This window comes from Felis catus, chromosome B2, assembly GCF_018350175.1.
Source record: "Felis catus isolate Fca126 chromosome B2, F.catus_Fca126_mat1.0, whole genome shotgun sequence".
Taxonomy (NCBI): Eukaryota; Metazoa; Chordata; class Mammalia; order Carnivora; family Felidae; genus Felis; species Felis catus.
The window spans coordinates 111,569,193-111,589,410 of NC_058372.1; the positions used below are offsets into that span (position 1 = coordinate 111,569,193).

General features: G+C 34.4%; 1 protein-coding gene across 6 annotated transcripts in view; it reads left to right on the top strand.

Moving 5' to 3' along the window:
• NKAIN2 (sodium/potassium transporting ATPase interacting 2) overlaps positions 1–20,218 on the top strand; it is a 987,104-nt gene that overhangs the window by 450,573 nt on the left and 516,313 nt on the right. For all 6 annotated transcript variants that reach the window (XM_045057985.1, XM_045057984.1, XR_006598252.1 and 3 more), the window contains one exon: positions 10,658–10,795. In XM_045057985.1, the coding sequence (XP_044913920.1) occupies positions 10,658–10,795 (138 nt within the window). The remainder of the gene's footprint in view (positions 1–10,657; positions 10,796–20,218) is intronic.

Sequence of the window (20,218 nt, forward strand, 5' to 3'; positions counted from 1 at the left end):
CAGAAAAAAAAAAAAATATATATATATATATATGCATTTTTACCTAGTTGACAAATTTAAACTCTCCAGATGGCAACTTTAATATGTTTAATATGATTGTGCTGTTAAAAAATAGCAATAGAATTTTCTCTAGAGAAAGTCATTTGCTATGAGAAAGAAATACCATATGATACATGAAAATAAGAACATTTCAAGCTATTTTTGTTATTTTGGCTTTTACTGAGCTCTCGATGAATTAAAAAAAAAATCTGTGCTGAACAGATGATGCTGATGATGAACTTAGCAACTTATTCTCCCCAATTCCTAAAGTCTCTTATTAAAATATAGTCAACCCTTCTCTCATCTGTTTTTCTGCATATTGTTAATATTAGCCACATGGTGGGTTTTTTTTCTGTACACCTGCTACATGAGCAGTAGGAGATCCGGAAATGGGTCAGAGGCAGATAGACAGATCCATAGCAGGGGTGTCATTTGAACAGCTACACCTGGGTCTTCTTGAAGTTTTGAGAATTTCTGCCCTAAGAACCATTTCAGATATTAGGTGTCTTATAGTATAAGACTAATTCTGCCAGCCAGTGTGAAAATTGATTCATCTCATCACTGATTCCCTACCCCACACCTCAGTGGTGCCTTGGACAGTGCTTTGCATGGTCCAATACTTATAATATGTCATCAGTGCTTGTAGCATACATGATTCAAAAGTTCATGGCCATGGTCTTCTGCACTTTAAGCAGTTTCTCCCTATGTTATGAATATTTATCCCATTGGTTTATTAGCTTGAGCTTGAATAAGTTAAGACTATGTTGTGGAGGTAACTGGAAATTTCAAGGTCAAATGGATGCATTAACATTCTCATTCATACCTGTCATGGGCTTTGTGTGAGCCATGAAAAGTACCTAGAACAGCCATCATTTGGTTGATTCAGTTCTTCTGAGAAGTTAGATTTCCATTGAGTAAAATTATAGACTCTGTGAAAAAAATCAAAACAAAGACCCATCTATCAAGAGGACCTGAGCTGTGATCTTTTTAGGTAATTTCATATAAATACAGGGAGACCGTAAACTTAATACATGAGAATTTGTCTATCTAGGTATGAAATCATTTCGTGACACAAGTCTACATAAATGTCGTTTTATTGTAACTTTGTGGGATTACTAGCCTACTGACTGCATTAGTAGTATAAACTTTCAGCTTATTTTATTTTCAAAAAGGTTCTGTCCTAACTGTATACTTGTCTTTAGAGTGAATTGCACAATTTGTAGAAATAGAGTAATAGTAGTAATAATGATTATTTTATGGGGTTATCATAATTGTGTGAGTTTGCAAGCCATAGAGCTATATGTAAAAGTTATTTAAACATTTTAAAAGACATTTATTGCTGTATCTTTTTATCTTTTACCTTGTCCAAAGAACCTCTTATGTTTACTTATCAAATTAGGGAAGTATTTGGTAATAAAGTAGAAATGATTCCCTAAAATTTTGAAAGCAACAGCATCAGATTCTATTATAAGTTTCTAGTATATTCTAGTATGTTGTAAATAGTTTGTGGTTGAGAATATGGACATTGAAGTTACAATGATTAGCCCTATAATCATGGTCATGGTATCAATTTCCTCATCTGTACAATAAAGGTAATGATAGATAATCATTGTTAGAATGCATGATTTAAAAGTAAGCATTAACTAAAATAGCATATCAAAGTCCTTATCATAATGCCTTAGATATAATAAGTACTCAAGTTTTAAAAATTATTAGATCATAATCCATACTCACTATTCAGAGAGCAAAGATTCGTGTTATGATAAGGAGATATTAAGTTAAATAATGTTAAATCCCTACCACTAAACATCCAATAATAGTGATTTCACACACACACAATATGGCATATCAACATAAAGATCAGGCAGTATATGACTTGGTAAGTTCAATTCAACAACAGTCAAGCAATATTTTTGTGCTCTAGTGTCAAATTATTGTGCTTCTTCTTTAGAATGATATATTTTTAAAAATCTAGTATGTTATGCTAGTCATCAATTTGTCTTTTGATAGAATGAGTGTTAACTCATGAAATGGTTATAAATGACTATGCAGAATGAACAGCTGTGAGAAATAATAAATGGTTCTGATATCACAACAACTAGAATATTAGCTGTCATATGCAGAGTTATATATAAATGGCATTATTACACAAAAGGATGAGAAGAATTTTAAAATATACTATTTTATTCTGAGGTGGGTCAGTTAAATAACTCTATAAATTTAACCTCAAAAATATATGACTGACTGTATTTCAATAAAAATCGTAAGAAATACCATGGACTGTTTCAGTAATGCACCTTATAAGAAAAAGCACTTCCATAATAAGCAGGAATACTTGTTTTTATTGAGTTTCTTTGAGTTCATTTCAAGTCTTTCCCATTACTTTCCTGAAAATCTTTACTGTGATTAACTATATGGAAACAGAGTTTTTTTAAATAAGGTGGGGAGAGAGAAAGAAAAACATGAAAGAAATTGTGATATTTGAAGCCTATTCTTTTACATCATACTAAAATCGATGAGATACATGGAATGTTGAATGAGGCAGGAAAACATTCATTAAGGAAGACCCCCCCCCCAGGATATTATTATTTTCAGTTGTGACTGGTAAAATATGAAACAGTTAATCATCTCTAACTAAAATATTCTGGCAAGTCTATCAATCTAGAATATTTTTACTAAAATACCAGTGCCTAAACTTCTTATGTGTTGTTCAAATATGAATTAATTAGCAAACATGTTAGGTTGTAATTTAAGCATTGTAATAATTATATGTATTATTATTTTGATCTTCATGCCAATCTTAAAAGTTCTGTATGACAAAAATAAAAAAGCTCTGTACTACAATATCCCCATTTTATAAATGAAGAACCTTGAGATTCATAGAGGTCAGTTGACCTCCTGTGGTCATATAGTGAGTTAGAATTTAAACAAGATTTTTCTGATTCAAAACTTGGGTCCTGAACCACTATGATATGTTAACTTCTGTTAAAAATTTTTTTTTAACGTTTATTTATTTTTGAGAGACAGAGAGAGATAGAGCATTAGCAGGGGAGGGGCACAGAGTGAGGAACACACAGAATCTAAAGCAGGCTCCAGACTCTGAGCTGATAGCACAGAGCCTGACATGGGGCCCAAACCCATGAACTGTGAGATCATGACCTGAGCCAGTCAGACACCCAACCGACTGAGCCACCCAGGCACCCCATGTTAATTTCTTTCTTTTTTTAAGTTTATTTATTTATTTTGAGAGAGAGAGCTCACGAGTGGGGTAGGGCAGAGAGAGGGAGAAAGAATTCCAAGCAGGCTCCATGCCATTAGCGCAGAACCCGATGTGGGGCTCAAACCCACAGACCGTGAGATCATGACCTGAGCTGAGATCAAGAGTCAGATGCTTAACTGACTGAGCCACCCAGGCGCCCTTTCCCATGTTAACTTCTATTATAATTGAAGCCACTGGGGACAGATCTCCTTTTGGTGATGTTTTCATTATTTGTCTTTAAGGCTTATTCCTTTGTTTTGTATTTAAAGAAAAACAATTATGTGGGAGGAGACAGAAAATCCTTGGTTTAACTAAAATAGGGTAAGTTGTTATTTGTGACCCAACATCTTATCAAACACTTCACAATTTTATTTAGTAAACAAACACCTCCCCCCCCACACACACACAGACACACTTGAAAACTGCAGTTACTCGAGTTGTTAAAATTTTTCAAGTAAAACTCTGTGCATGGCTGTGTCTATATCTTACATGTATAACTATTGTAGACCCTACTTCAAGTTTATTCTCTTAATTTCACATTTGAATCGGGACTCTTGGTGAGATAAAAGATATTTGTCTCTACAATATCTCCTGCCGATAATGTCTAAAAGCTGGCATATATGTTCTCACTTGTCCACTATGAACAACACAGAGAATCTTAAGCAGGGAACATCATCAATCATATCCATACAGAATTTTGCTTTGTAATACTGTGGTATTTTAGACAATGTCGAAAAGACCTCAGCATCTCAACAGTGTTGTAAAGACCCAGAAAACCTCTAAAGTCTTTACATATTTCCTGGGGTTTGGCTTAAAAAGAAGAGAAACCAACATGGGGCATGCTTTTTTATTCTGGAGCAGGCAGTCCAGATTGTGCTTGAGATTACAATTCACCATAGGAGACTGCAGGGGAGGGTAAGTAACCAGAATATGGATGAGATGTAGTGTGGCGACAAACAACTAAATACATACAGACATAAGAACTGGCAGCTTTACCAAAATGGGCAGACAAGCAAGAAATAGAAAATGCACTGGGGAGTCAGGCAAGAGAATCATGAATCCGAGGCAAGATCTCAGAGTAGTGATATAGAAGTAGAGTCCTATATGGGTCAAGGAGACAGTACCAGAACTGTTTTCTTACCTCCTTCAGTGTTGTTTTAAGTTCTCTATTGGGCAAGAAACAAAAGAGTAGTTACAACTGGGAAGACACAATTGACCATACTTGACTGGAATGTAGGAGAAAGTCACAGCTGTTTCTATTGACAAAATTCTGACAAACAGATGGCCATACGAGGTTTTGTCTGTCTGGAAGTTTATATAAACTTTCATAGTCCCCACAGATAAAATAAGAACTTTGGACCCATTGTGGGGACTGTTGTGCCCATTTCAGTTTTCATCATGATTTCCCCTCGTATTTCCTACTTTCTATGCTCTAATAAAGCTAATTTTGTTAGTTATCTTCTCCTGAAACCAGTGAAAAGGCAAATCCTTTCTTTATTGATTCATGAAATTCTACAATTTCATGATGAGCTTTGTCATTTCCCTGAAGTTCACATGGATAACGGGGAGGGACTTTGCATAGGAGTGCTCCACTTGCCTAGCATCTCAGTCTGGGTCTGTCTTATCTCCCCTCAGATACCTGAGAGTGGAGACAGTCTAAAAGCAGGATTCCTAAAGGAGAGCAAAGACAGTGAAATGGTGAGGGTGCAGGGAGGAGAACAGGCATGTCCATAGATAATTTCAATTTCAATATATAATTTAGACACTAGAAACAATTTGGTTACTAGCGTTTAATAACACACTCAAATTTCTTTTTAAATCGAGGAACCTGTGTTCTACCATAATAGAATAAAAAACTATATTTTTCTTCTCAAATTCTGTGTATTAGTTTTATTTCATATTGATTGTAATAACTTACAGATTACATTTTAAGGGCATAAAGTTACAGAAATATTGGGGAGGAAAATTTATTAAGAAATCTTAGTTAGTTATTCACAAAATGCAGTGTCTCAAGGAACCCAATTTTGAGTCCCACCAGTTGAAAACAGCTAGCTATAAACATCCTATTATGGCTTTTAGAAGAATATCTTAAAGTGTTCATGTACATGTAATTGCCTTGTTAATACAGCTAAATGGCAATAGCTACCTAGGAAATATGAATGATTCCCAATTTGCCATGCAAACATTTGAAGCAAACTTGCTGTAGACTGAATACTCCCATTAAGGGGTCAAATTAATTTAACAAATTATTTACTTAATTGGGTCTAGTCTTCTCAAATATAAATTGAGGAGTGTAGAGTGAGTCTCGTCCAGTTTGAAAAGTCAATACATTTATCCTAAAGAGATCTCACAGGTGCTTTTTATGAATATTTGTTGTCATTGTTAGTAAGATGAATTCTAGTTAATATACTTATAAGAAAGTTTTTGAAAACTTTTTCAGTTTAAGCGTGTTCAACTAGATAAACAGTGACTACTAAGATTCATGTTTGTTATAATGTGAAAGAGTAGAGAAGTTTTCATATTTTAACAGTATATACGTTTATATCAAAGAGGATGAATAACATTTTTATAATATTTGGGATTTTGCGATCAGAATTTGACCCAGCATTTTCACATCTAAGGATCTAGCCTATAGATGTACCAACACAATATACAAGGTTGTTTAATGCACTCAGGTGTGTTATAGCCAAGACTTGGAAACCAAATGATTATCTGTTAAAATGGAACACTTAAGGGGCACCTGGGTGGCTCTGTCGGTTGAGTGTCCAACTTTGGCTCAGGTCATGATCTCACAGTTTGGGTGGTTCGAGGCCCACACAGGCTTGCTGCTGTCACCCTGCCAGTGCAGAGCCCTCTTCAGATCCTCTGTCCTCCTCTGTCTACCCCTTCTCCGCTTGCACTGTCCCAAAAATAAATAAATATTTTTTAAATGGAGCACTTAATAATAAGGATATAATGTATGTGTAGGGTGCACTAATATGGAGAGACATCCACAAACATCACAAAGTGCAAGGGGAAAAACCATACCATTGCAATCCCATTTGTGTAAATAAAATTATGTGGGAAAAATTCAAGACATATATATGACAGACAAATGCCTACGTGCTGGCATCTACATACAATATTTTCCTGAAAAGCTGTGTACTTAATAGAGTTTCCTCAAATTGACGCAGTTGCTTCTGGGGAAAGAGAATAGGACTGATGGTTTCTTCAAAATTTGTTAAGTGTTTAAATGAGTGTTGTACCTTATATTTTAGGGCTGTTACAACCTCTATAACAAAGTTAGAGAAAGAGAGAAAAAATAAGTTATGGGTCAGCCTATCTATATAAAACTTACAAATAAAATTTTCTTTAATCCAAACTGAAACTCTGGTAAAAAAAATATATTAAATTTCAAGTAGGGATTTTCCCAGGAAGAAAAGGAAAATTTAACGTGGCAAAACATATCAATATACACAATCGCATTCATGATATCAAAGAAAAGAATAAAGTGATTATCTCAATAGATACAGAAATAATAATTGATAAAGATTAGCTTGTGTTTATGTTAACAAATAGAAACATCATAATAATAGTAATGTAAAGGCACAGAATTCTTTATGGAAAGCAACAAGTTATGCATTAATAACAGGCTACTATGTAGAAACAAAACACAAAGAACAAAATTTACATACAGCAAAACTAACAAGCATGAGAGGGACTTATTCCATAACACTTTTTATATGAAAACGACACACAGAAACAACAGCGGTAGAGACAGTTCCGAATTTAGGATTGTTTGGCTTATGATTCTTTGACTTTACAATGGTGTGAAAGCAATACATCTGCAGTAGAAACTGTACTTCAAATAGTGAATTTGGATCTTTTCCCGGACTAGTGATACGGAGTACGATTGTCTCTAGTGATGCTAGACAGAGGCAGGGAGCCACAGCTCCCAGGTAGCCACAGATCACAAGAGTAAACAACCAGTACACTTATAACCATTCTGTACCCATACAACCATTATGTTTTTCACTTTCAGGACAATATCAATAAATCATATGACATATTCAACACCTTATTATAAAATAGGCCTTGCGTTGGATGATGTTGTCCCATGGTTTGCTAATGTAAGTGTTCTGAGCACATTCAAGATAGGATAAGATAAGGGGTGCCTGGGTGGCTCAGTTGGTTAAGCGTCTGACTTTGGCTCAGGTCATGATCTCACAGTCCATGAGTTCGAGCCCCACGTCAGACTCTGTGCTGACAGCTCAGAGCCTGGAGCCTGCTTCAGATTCTGTGTCTCCCTCTCTCTCCGCCCCTCCCCTGCTCATTCTCTGTCTCTCTCTGTCTCAAAAAGAAATAAAAACATTTAAAAAAATTTAAAAAATATAAACTCAGACAGGATGTTTGTTAGGTGAAGTGTATTAAATGCATTTTGACTTATGATATCTTTGACCTGTGATGGGTTTATCAGGAAGTAATGCCATTATAAGTTGAGGAAGATTTGTTTATGTTTTTCAAGGCCGTATACCTATATTTGTATGCCAGGTAATAGAAAGCACATAAAGCAAATATAATGGGAGGAAGCAAAATAACTCTGAGAACATGGGTTGAAGGAGGCAAAAAAAACAAAAACAAAAAAACAAATTTGCCTTGACTAATGATGATATGAACTGACAACTATGATCAAAGAAATTCTCTGTATTATTCCAAAATAAGTAAGGTAAAAAGCAGGACATATCCTGTGACCAACATAGGTCTACAACATAAACTGTGAAAGCTTTTGTTTCTGGACTGGGTGTGTCACAAATCTACAACATTGGGAACATGGCCCACTGGCCATGCACAGAGCCTACTTTTTTTGTTTGTTTATTTGTTTGTTTAGTATTTACCATTCTAAGATATCAGGAGAATCACTTAGCCACCATACATCTGAGAGTTCTTAATCTGAAAAGCAAGACAATATTTACCTCTCAGACACATTGAGATAATACATGACTGGGGATTAGCAAGGATGCCCATCACATAAGAAATGTTTTAACTAGTATCTATACTCTTCCCTACAACCCCATAACCCTTTCAGTGATTCCACAGTTAATATAACTCCTTTTTGAAGGAATTCTTAGAAAAGACTAACTACTTCTATAAATTGTTATTCCCTTTATATTCTCTGAATTTTTCAGAAAATCTTCCCTTCTTTAGTCCCAGCTCTAAATAACAGGACCTATGATAAAGCTACTTATGATGGCTAATAGGGTCAATCAGAAGCAGGGTAAAAGCAGGAATATTATAATTGAGGAATTGCACATTAACTTATTCAGTCTGCATAACCTTGTAAGTAATGTTTGATGAAACTATTAGTTCTGTCATTAAAAAAAAGACTAATAAATGTTGACATAAATTAATTTTAGCCATGCAGAATTAGCAACTATATTATCATCTATATATTTTTTATAATTAACGATGGTACTGCTATTTTCTTCCATAATTGGTGCATTTATCGAGAGATTTCCCACTGTTTGACTAATGCGTTTCATCCTCTATACTTTTTCCCTGCTGTGTCCCCACAGTTATGATGCTCAAAATTTATAGAGTTTAGATTCCTCTTGCTGCTGTTTACATTCCTACTTACCGTTTATTCATAGGATGAGTTTAGAGAGTTCTAAGTTGGAGAGAGCTTTTATACAAATGATTAGCAGTTGCTCTGAGAACCGCCACTTATTTTTTTGGTACCATTAATAGATTCAAAAACAAGGGATACATTATACTGCCTAACATTACAAATGGGTCTCCTTTATGTGAAGTGTTGACTGCGTGATAACAGTTGAAGGAATGTTTCATTAGAAGGCAGTTCAAGGTTTATGAACCTGCAGTTATGTGCAATATTATTTACGTTCCACTTTTGCAACTCTGGTGGATATTGTGGATTTAGAATATGCAAGGTAGAACAGACCTAGATTCTCTCTTTTTTTAATCATTGCCAAGATAAGTGAAAATGAAGATTTGACAAGGCTGGATTACTGTTACAGCCCTTGGTTGCCTTAGGAAACAGAAGTGTTATGCAAACAGTTGTCATGAATTTATTTTCTTTTTCAATGCCTGATGGGAATATGTGTTGTTCAGCTAAAGAAGTACAGTGGGAATATTGATCATTCAAGAAATCTTCAAACTGAGCTACAGGTATTTAATTTAAAAGCACACTGGCTGTTTTGAGAGTCAGTATGTCCTTCTGACAAGAAATATCATCAAAGCATAGTAATGTTAGTAATGTAGGGGTTTTAAAATATCCTTTTTCTTTAAAGCCTAGATTGAAAAACAACCAAAGACACTGTTGAATCTTTGTGTGGAATATCAGGTCTTTTCACAATGTTTTACTCGCAACCGTTTATTATCATTCCACCTGAGGGCAGGCAGGAAGAATAAAAGTGAGTTTATTTGATCTGATGAGAAACTTGATAGCTATCAGGTTTTACTTGTCAATATAAAATGGTACTTCTGGACTATCACAGCTTTTGTGTCATTGTTTAGTTGTTCGTTTGGTTGATTAGGTTGGTTGGTTTGTTTTGTTTTTCTTCTCTCAATCCTTAGATTTGTACCTGTGTCTTAATTGTCAAGTTGTAAACATAGATAAATGTAGGATAATTTTAAATGACCTACGTTCCTTGCTTTTATAACAGTGACACTTTTTTTTAATTTTTGCTTCTCATTGTTTTAATGTCCTTTTTGCACCCTTTTGTCTGGTTATATACGTAACTGAGTATAACAAAAAAAAAAGTCATTTTTGATTTATAATCCAGTATTATTTGGGTTAGAAGTCAAAGTCCTGAATTTTACAAATGAAGGATCAGTACCCCCAGAGAAGTGAAAGACTTACCTAGTCCTTTCTAGACTTAGCTAGTCTCGCAACCACAGTTAGAGACAAATCTAAGTCCATAATCCAAGTTGGTTGACTTGCTGATGAGTTATTTTTCCTCCACATAACTCCCATTTGTTTTATTTTTCAATTTATACAATGACATTTGAGCAGATCCTAACAACATACCCTTTGTGTGGACTTTGCAAACTTGCTGGTTGATGAATTCAAGTGTTACTACATATGACAATATAATTTATCCTGTGACTGCACAGATGATATCCTGTGAATATGGCTTGATGCCTCCACAATATCATTCTGAAAAGGATTGTAGCTGCCTATGGATCTACAGACTCCATAGTGTTTCTTTGAAATATACCTGAAAATGTCAGTCTTACTGTTAAAGATAAATGCCAGATATGGTAACACAGTTATAATTGCTAATTATAATGCAATATGATCCTTTTGCCGTCTCTTCTCTCTCACCACTGTGCTTACCTCTGTACCCTGTTTTACTATTCTAGGTTTGTGTGCTGGAGAGGCAAATATTTGACTTCCTCGGATATCAGTGGGCACCTATCCTGGCAAATTTTGTACATATTATTATCGTCATTCTTGGTTTATTTGGGACTATTCAATATAGACCTCGTTACATAACAGGAGTAAGTACCCTTCCTGCTTCTTTAAAAAACATTGAAATACAGATGCAAACTACAAATGTCTTGAAAATTTATATGTATGTCCTCTCTTTGAAGTACTGTTAGTTTGTTTTCCTAGTTTCAGATAATATCTACAGTAATTGGAAATGTCAAGTTTAAAACACTTGACAGTGAATGTAATCAGATTGTATTTTCATAAATTAAACTTTCAGCAAGTATTCTATTGTAATTAAAAACAAACTATGCACTTATATTTCCAAATTATAAGATGGCGTCCTTTGATTTAACACATTTGGATGGGAGTTTTTCCCATTTTAAATAATCATATTTTATAAATTGAATAAAAGTAGTTTTAAGTCAATGCAAATGAACATATAGTTTTGATGTGAAACTATTAATATATATTAGGGTTAATATTTGATACCTTTGAAAGCCAGAAGAGTCTGGACCATAGTCTCTATATTCTCCATAATTCTCTTTTTGGTTCAGAGGGAGTGTTTTGCATCTCCACTCAAGTTAAACTTACTTAACATAAAAGTGAAATCCAACTGTGTTGCTGTTGCTATGGGAACCATAACTTAGAATTTTTTACCTTTGTGTGTGCCTCAGATCTCAGCTATAGCTCTTCATTAATGTAGATTTTTTTTAGTTTCATCATTTTTTCTCTTCTATTTTTGACAAAGGAAAAGTCTATAAGCATTTATTTAAAATTATAAAGCAATTTTGTGGTAAAGGAATATATATAAGATAGTGCAGCTAGAGCTCTGCCTTGTTCAACACAAACCAGCAAGCCTTCTCGGGTTTCACAAAGGCCTCCTTCACATAAAAGATGCCCTCTTATGACCTGTTGTCTCAGTCATCTGGAACCTAGATAAAGCTCACTGATACTGAAACAGACAATGTGGTGACAGCTGGACCAAGGGATCCACTGTCTGGCTAAGGATGAGTGAGAAACCCATAGCTTTCTCCTCTGGGTGCGTGCCCAGAAATGAGCACATGTCCCCTCTAACGGTGTATAGCCACGTAAATCATGTATAATGTAGGATATGGTTTTTGCAGGCTAAAGTTTTTCAATACACAAGATACGATAGCATGATTCATTTTCTTATATAAACTGTGATATGATCTAATATAGGGAAAAAAGTATAGCGATTGGGAATTGGTCTTCTGAAGTCATAATACTAGGATTGAAATCTTGCATCTACCATTTTTTTTTATTCTTTAAACAGGCATAAACTTGCCAATTTTTAGAGTTCCTACTTTTAAAATAAAAGTAATAATTATATTAATTCATGCTTTAATTAATGAATTATAAGCCATCATATTAGTAATTCTTAATTTAACTGTTCTCTTTATTTGTGTAAATAATGTTCCTCTGATTATAATCTTTTTAAAATATAATTTATTGTCAAGTCGGCTAACATACAGTGTATATAGTGTGCTCTTAGATTGGGAGGTAGATTCAGTGATTCATTGCTTACATATAACACCCAGTGCTCATTCCACAAGTGCCCTCCTCAATGCCTATCACCCATTTTCCCTTCTCCCCCCGTCCCCCATCCACCCTCAGTTTGTTCACTGTATTTAAGAGTATCTTATGGTTTGCCTCCCTCCCTCTCTGTTTGCAACTATTTTTCCCCTTCCTTTCTCCCATGATCTTCTGTTAAGTTTCTCAAGTTCCACATATGAGTGAAAACATATGATGTCTGTCTTTCTCTGACTGACTTATTTCACTTAGCATAATACCCTCCAGTTCCTTCCACGTTGCTGCAAATGGCAGGATTTCATTCTTTCTCATTGCCAAGTAGTATTCCATTGTATATATAATCCACATGTTCTTTATCCATTCATCAATTGATGGACATTTAGGCTCTTTCCATAATTTGGCTATTGTTGAGAGTGGTGCTATAGACATTGGGGTATATGTGCCTGTACGAATCAGCACTACTGTATCCTTTGGAAAAATTCCTAGTAGTGCTATTGCTGGGTCATAGGGTAGTTCTATTTTTAATTTTTTGAGGAACCTCCACACTGTTTTTCAGAACAGCTGCACCAGTTTGCATTCCCACCAACAGCGCAAGAGGGTTCCTGTTTCTCCACATCCTCGCCAACATCTGTTGTTGCCTGAGTTGTTAATTTCAGCCACTCTGAATGGTATGAGGTGGTACCTCAGTGTGGCTGTGACTTGTATTTCCCTGATGATGAGTGATGTTGAGCATCTTTTCATGTGTCTATTGGCCATCTGGATGTCTTCTTTTGAAAAGTGTTGATTCATGTCTTCTGCCCATTTCTTAACTGGATTATTGTTTTTTGGGTGTTGAGTTTGGCAAGTGCTTTATAGATTTTGGATACTAACCCTTTATCCAATATGTCATTTGCAAATATCTTCTCCCATTCTGTCAGTTGCTTTTTAGTTTTGTTGGTTGTTTCCTTTGCAGTCCAAAAGCTTTTTATCTTGATGAGGTCCCAATAGTTCATTTTCTGCTTTTAATTCCCTTCCCTTGGGAAACATGTCAAGCAAGAAACTGCTGTGGCTGAGGTCAAAGAGGTTGTGTCCTATTTTTTCCTCTCAGGTTTTAATGGTTTCCTGTCTCATGTTTAGGTCTTTCATCCATTTTGAACTTGTTTTTCTGTATGGTGCAAGAAAGTGGTCTAGTTTGATTCTTCTGCATGTTGCTGTCTGGTTCTCCCAGCACCATTTGCTAAAGAGACTATCTTTTTGTATTCCATTGGATACTCTTTCTGGCTTTGTCAAAGATTAGTTGGCCATACATTTGTCGGTCCAGTTCTGGGTTCTCTATTCTATTCCATTGTTCTGTGTGTCTGTTTTTGTGCCAATACCATGCTGTCTTGATGATTATAGCTTTGTAGTAGAGGCTAAAGTCTGGGATTGTGATGCCTCCCACTTTGGTTTTCTTTTTCGACAATACTTTGGCTATTCAGGGTCTTTTATGGTTCCATACAAATTTTAGGATTGTTTGTTCTAGCTTTGAGAAGAATGCTGGTGCAATTTTGATTGGGATTGCATTGAATGTGTAGATCGCTTTGGGTAATATTGACATTTTAACAATACTTATTCTTCCAACCCATGAGCATGGAATGTTTTTCCATTTCTTTGTGTGTTAGATTTCCTTCATATGTTTTCAATAGTTTTCAGCATGCAGAACTTTTACATCTTTGGTTAGGTTTACTCCTAGGTATTTTGTGGCTCTTGGTACAATTGTAAATGGGATCAATTTCTTGATTTCTCTTTATGTTGCTTCATTATTGGTGTATAAAAATGCAACCGATTTCTGGACATTGATTTTGTATCTTGTGACTTTGCTGAATTCATGTATCAGTTGATCATAATCTTATGAATATGTCATCTCCATCTCTGATAGAGCTCTTGCAATGAATATCTAGATGTGGATCAAAATTTTTGAATAGTTTCAAAACTCAGGCATTGGTTTGGAGGTGTAAGAGGAATATTCTACAGAATGCCCTTAGCACAACAGTTGGCATTTAAAAAGTGGTCAATAAAGGTTAGTTATAATATGTTTCTCCTTATTGTTATTATTTTTTTAATTTTATTTAAATCCAAGTTAGTTAACATATAGTGTAATCATGATTTCAGGAATAAAATTTAGGGATTCATCACTTACATATAAACCCAATGCTCATCCCAACAAGTGTCTTCCTTAATACCCATCACCCATTTAGCCCATCCCCTCCCAACACTCCTCCAGAAGCCCTCAGTTTATTCTCTGTATTTAAGAGTCTCTTATGGTTTTCCTTCTTCTCTGTTTTTATCTTGTTTTTCTTTCCCTTCCCTATGTTAATCTGTTTTGTTTCTTACATTTCACAAATGAGATAAATCATATAGTATTTGTCTTTTTCTGACTGACTTACTTTGCTTAGCATAATGCATTGTATTTCCATCCATGTTGTGGCAAGATTTTGTTCTTTTTGATCACCGAGCAATATTCCACTGTGTGTGTGTGTGTGTGTGTGTGTGTGTGTGTGTGTATACACACACCACATCTTCTTTATCCTTTCATCAGAAGGACATCTGGGCTCTTTCCATAATTTGGCTAATATTTATAGTGCTGCTATAAACATTGGGGTGCGTCAGCCTCTTTGAATCAGCATTTTTGTATCCTTTCGATAAATACCTAGTAGTGTAATTGCTGGGTTGTAGGGTAGCTGTATTTTTTTAAGTGGTCAATAAAGGTTAGCTATATGTTTCTCCTTATTGTTGTTATTATTACTTGAAATGATACCAAGCTTCATAGACTAGTGATAGGCTGGCAAGCAGTTTAAAATAGAGCAAAGCGTTCTAAGCTAGTGGGTGAACTATTTATTCTCCATTTATTTCAGCCTGCTACAACCCTTAAAACAATTTTGTAGGATTCCTGTGTATCAAAGTACAATCCAATCTTTTTAGGTAAAATACATACCAACAGATATTTTCAAGACAGACTGTTTGAGAGTAAAGATGCATGAGCTGAGAGTTAAGATGCCATGGGACACCTTGAAGATTGTTAGATATTTTATATAGCTAAAAGAGCCTCTGAAATCTTTCCGAGGTCTCAACAGTGTGTTTTAGAGCTATATGTTTGATTTGATCTTGATTAGCAAACAGCATTTTGAATTTCATCTAGAGACAGTATCTTACGTGGAAAACCTCTTGCCAGCTAGAGATACTAGAAATGTGAAACTTATTTTCCAACTCCCCAAATCCTGAGTTGGAAATAATATCCTCTAAATTCTGCCTAAAACCTGAATTGTTCTTTCTTTACCTCATCTCTCTTACAATATAATATTATATGTGGCTAAAAGATGACAACACTGTCCGCTGTTTGATTGGAAGTCCCCTTAGCCAGATCCACAAGTTGTTAGGTATATTTTCTGTCTTCCAGTATTGCAGCAAATGGTCAAGTTAATTGTTCTGATAGTAATTTATTATGAATCCTTTTTTTTTCTCCAGTCCTCAAAAACAACTTTCTTACTGCCCTCCTTCCTGTCTTCAATGAGATCTCTTCACTGCCCTTCTGGCTTCCACCTACTACCATTTCTCAAAACTAATACTGTGTTTTAAGTTTATATTATAATATCACTTGAGTTTTGGTACCAGTTCGTTTTAGTTATTTATTTCTGCATATTTTCTGTATAGCAGATTTCTGTATAATCAAATTAATGGAATCTAATTTCCATGATGCCATATTAAAGGTCAAAAGTCGATTCAGGAAAATAGAGATTTCACCATCAAAATGGAATTAAGATTTTTAGTTTCCCTAAAGATAGCAAGAGGAATTAAAACTAAAAGAAACTTGAGGGGTGCCTGGGTGGCTCAGTTGGTTAAGCATCTGACTCTTGGTTTTGACTCAGGCCATGATCTCACTCTGTTGCCAAGGCGGAACTACTTACTATTTTCTCTTTCCCCTTCCTCTCTACCCCTTCCCCCCTTGCTCACTCAGTCTCTCTCTCTCAAAAATAAATAAATATAAACTTAAAAAAAAAGAGGGGCATCTGGGTGGCCAGTTAAGTGTCCGACTTCAGCTCAAGTCAGGATCTCATGGTTTATGAGTTTGAACCCCATGTTGGGGTCTGTGCTGATAGTGCAGAGCCTGCTTAAGATTCTCTCTCTCCCTCTCTCTCTGCCTCCTCCTCTAGTCACTCTCTCTCTCTTTCAAAACAAATGAATAAACTTAAAAAACAACTTGAATGGAATTATGGATATCAGAAATTCTGATCATTGAAGAATCTGTATTTAGCAGAAAAAATGTATAATTGGGGGCAAGCTGTAACTAACATTAATATATTGCTGCACTTGAGTAATTTCCAACAATCTCTGTGCACTGGAGACTTAGATACGAACAGTGAAATTTATTTTTCTCTCTCCTGGAAATATAGGTCTTTATTATTTCTTTGTTTGCCATATTATATGTTTGCATTATTAAACAATTAAGTATAAAAATAAAAACATTCACAATTTTACAATTGAAAACTATTATTAATATTTCTGCATATTCTCTTCATGTATGTGCAAATGAAACATGTCAGATTATGTTACATCTCAAATATGTCATCATTTCTTTAACATTCTATCAAACAGTTATAAAATTCATATGGATATTGTTCATTTAACCTTTTACATTCTTATTTATCATACTCTACAACAATATATACTATATATTGTGGTATGTTACATATTATATATTACATGATTTCCATTTTTATGATAGATAATTCCATATAATCATTTCTGTTAAAATGCTCTCATCTTTATTTGTGATTTCATTCATTAGGAGAAATATCTCAGTATAGTTGAATCATTTTAATTTTAATCATTGTTTAAATCACCTTAAATAATTTTAAGGTTCTTAGTATATAATTGACAGTTACCTATCCAAAATTAGTTTACTGAATTATCCTCCCACAAATGTGCAGTGTAGTCTATTTTACTGTGCTCTTGCTAACCCTGAATATTATCTGTTCTCATATTTATCAGTCTTATAGAAAAGAAATGTCATTTTTGTTTTGAATTGCATTACTTATTGTCACAGAGTTGAACTTTTTCATGCGTTCATTAGCCATTTTCCACTTTGTTATCCTTTTTTAGGGGGGTTGTCTTTGGCTTGGATTTATTTATTTACTCATTTTTTTGGAGTCAGCGTTTATCATAACAATTTGTATATATTGTTTTATGTATTGATCACATAGTAAAGATATTTATCCTTTATCATAAATTTTTATTTGAGATGTTTATTATTTTTTTTCTTGTTGAAATAAACTCCATGTCCCTTTGTGATATTTTCTATTGCTTTAAAAATTATAAAATTTAAATTTCATTTTGAAAAGTTTAATGATAAGGCTTCATTATCCTTAGTTCTGATTTTGATAAAACAAAAAGGCAGACAGAGTCCCGGAAATAGAGTCTTAGGAAAATGTGTGCCTTTTCACATTTGTTATTTGTAGAGTTTCAAATTATTGATGGAACATTTTATTCTATTTAATTGGGAAAAAATGATAAAATAATAGCATGTGACATCCTCTGAAACACTGAGCACAGTAGCAATAAATCCAATTTAGAAAATATTGGCAATGAGTTTTGTTTCCTTTACTAACCTCTCACATAAGAGTAAAGAAGAAATATTTAAAACAGGTAACTGGAACAAGAACTCAATAGTACCCTTTGAGGGTCTCTGGCATTTCAAGGAATGTAATATGTTGAAGGAAAATAAAATAGATGATTTCAATACTAAGCAAAGGAAATCTGAAGCCATAGAAAGCCTGTGTTTTGTATAATTCTTGGCAACATCAAGTCTCCCCAAAAAGTCCCAGTTAACTCTGGGTGTAATTTATAAATGCATACATACGAATGGCTCCCGTGAAAGTATTTCCTCATGTCATAAGTGAAATTGTTCAGCACGTCTTTATTTGGGCTAAAGATACAGACAAGCAGGATGTGATTTGGGTTATTCAGTTTATTAGTTAATGACCAAAAAATGTTAATGAGTTGTAGTGCTCTAAGTAGTATAAAGTAATCTGTGGACTCTGTAGGTTCCTAACTGCTAAAGGCGTGACAATTTTCTTGGTGATATTACCAGAGGACATGCTGCTGTAATGTTCAAAAATATTTCTTTCTTTTTCCTTCCTTTGTACCTTCCTCCCTACCTTTTTTCCTACCTTCATTCCTATCTTTCCACCTTTCTAGTTTTTTACCATCTTTCCATCCTTTCTCTTTTACTCCCTTCCTCCCCACTTTCATTATTTCTACTTAATTATTTTGTAAGAAAATAGAATATCTTATTTAGCTTGAACCTACTGGCTTGATCAAGGAAACCCAGTCCTAAAACTAGAAATAAATTTAAAATAGCTACAAATCCGTTACTGAAATTTCATAAAAACAGAGAAAAATATAGCATACTAAGATCACAGTAGTATTTATAAGAATCAGGTTGTTGTTATTGTTGTTGTTGTTGTTGTTGTTGTTGTTGTTTACCACTTCTATTTCCCTCGACAGATGCTCTTAGACATCTTCCTCTACAAGTCCTATGAACCTCACATTAACTTTACAAAATTTTTGTTCAACTTCAGATGCCTAGGAAATAGCAGAGTTAGGATGTAGTCCCAAGTCCTACTAACCGCCAAACCCATGCTCTTAACACCTGTACTGAATTGTCTCTTAGGAGCACAGTACAGAGGGCCAAAATCTATCTGACAAATGGAAACAAGTTTTGTTAAGTTGTTAGCAAATTTAAAATCCATTATGGCATTTGCAACTTGTAAAGCACTTAGATTTTAAATTGTAGTCTGTCATCCCTCTATTAAGGATTATGCTTTTGGCTCTGTATTTAATGAGGAAATGACCTCATGTCTCAAGAATTAAGAACAGAAAACATAGTGATGGATATTTTATTCTTGCAGAGTAACAGCATCACAGGGTATCCTTAATTTCCAGAAATAGTGATTTGGAATGGTGCTTTTTTCTTTTCTTATAGTAATCAGCATTTTGATGATGGTGATAATTCACATATCTGTATATATAATTTATATCTAATATATATTAATTAAAGGCAAAGTATCTCTTTCCACATCTGTTATTGGTAAAGAGCTTTAAATAATTGATAAGAGAATTTTTGTCTATGTAATTGAAAAAATACCCATATTATGTATTGTCCATATTGTTTGGTAAAATATGTATCAATGTATGTTATCATATGTAGTGCAGAGTTTTTTCATGACATCAGATTAGACTGCAATAGCTAATCCTAAAATCAAATGAATATAAATGATTGGGATGCTTTCCTGTTTGTTTGTTTTTTTTAACTGAAAAGGCAAGTGATTAAAATAATGTGGGTAAAGCTAATTTGCTATAATAGGGTTATGGTTAGAAAAAGAAGCCAATATTCATTCATCTTTATCCCTTGTGTTTTAAGAATGATAAACTATTAGACTATGTCATTATACCCATTCTACTCATTATTTCAAAATAATAAAGAAAATAATTGTGTACTCTTTTTAGTTAATGCATTAAACTTTTAAATGGTAATTTCTGACCATTTTTGAGAACTACAGTTCAATTTGGCTACTCTGTCTCAATAGTACATTTTTTTTCAAAATATTTACATGTGCTTCTTAATGAGCATTGATTTGTGAATTGACACACATCCTTCTTCCCATTGAGGAGGAGGGCACAGCATTAGGAACACAACAATGAAGCAGTTTCAGACAAGACTCACCTGCTTTGACTTCCTTGATTTTCTTCTCTTGCACTAACATGCTAAAGAAAAGAAACGGCATGTCATCCTGGGCAAGGCCTGAGAGCCACATGACCGAAGCACCAAAAGACAAAGCTGTGGTCCGTTTTGTAAAACATTCTGATATGAAAGTTTGGGGAATGTATAGATACCGTAAGAGATCAGCAGAAAAGCAGGAAAG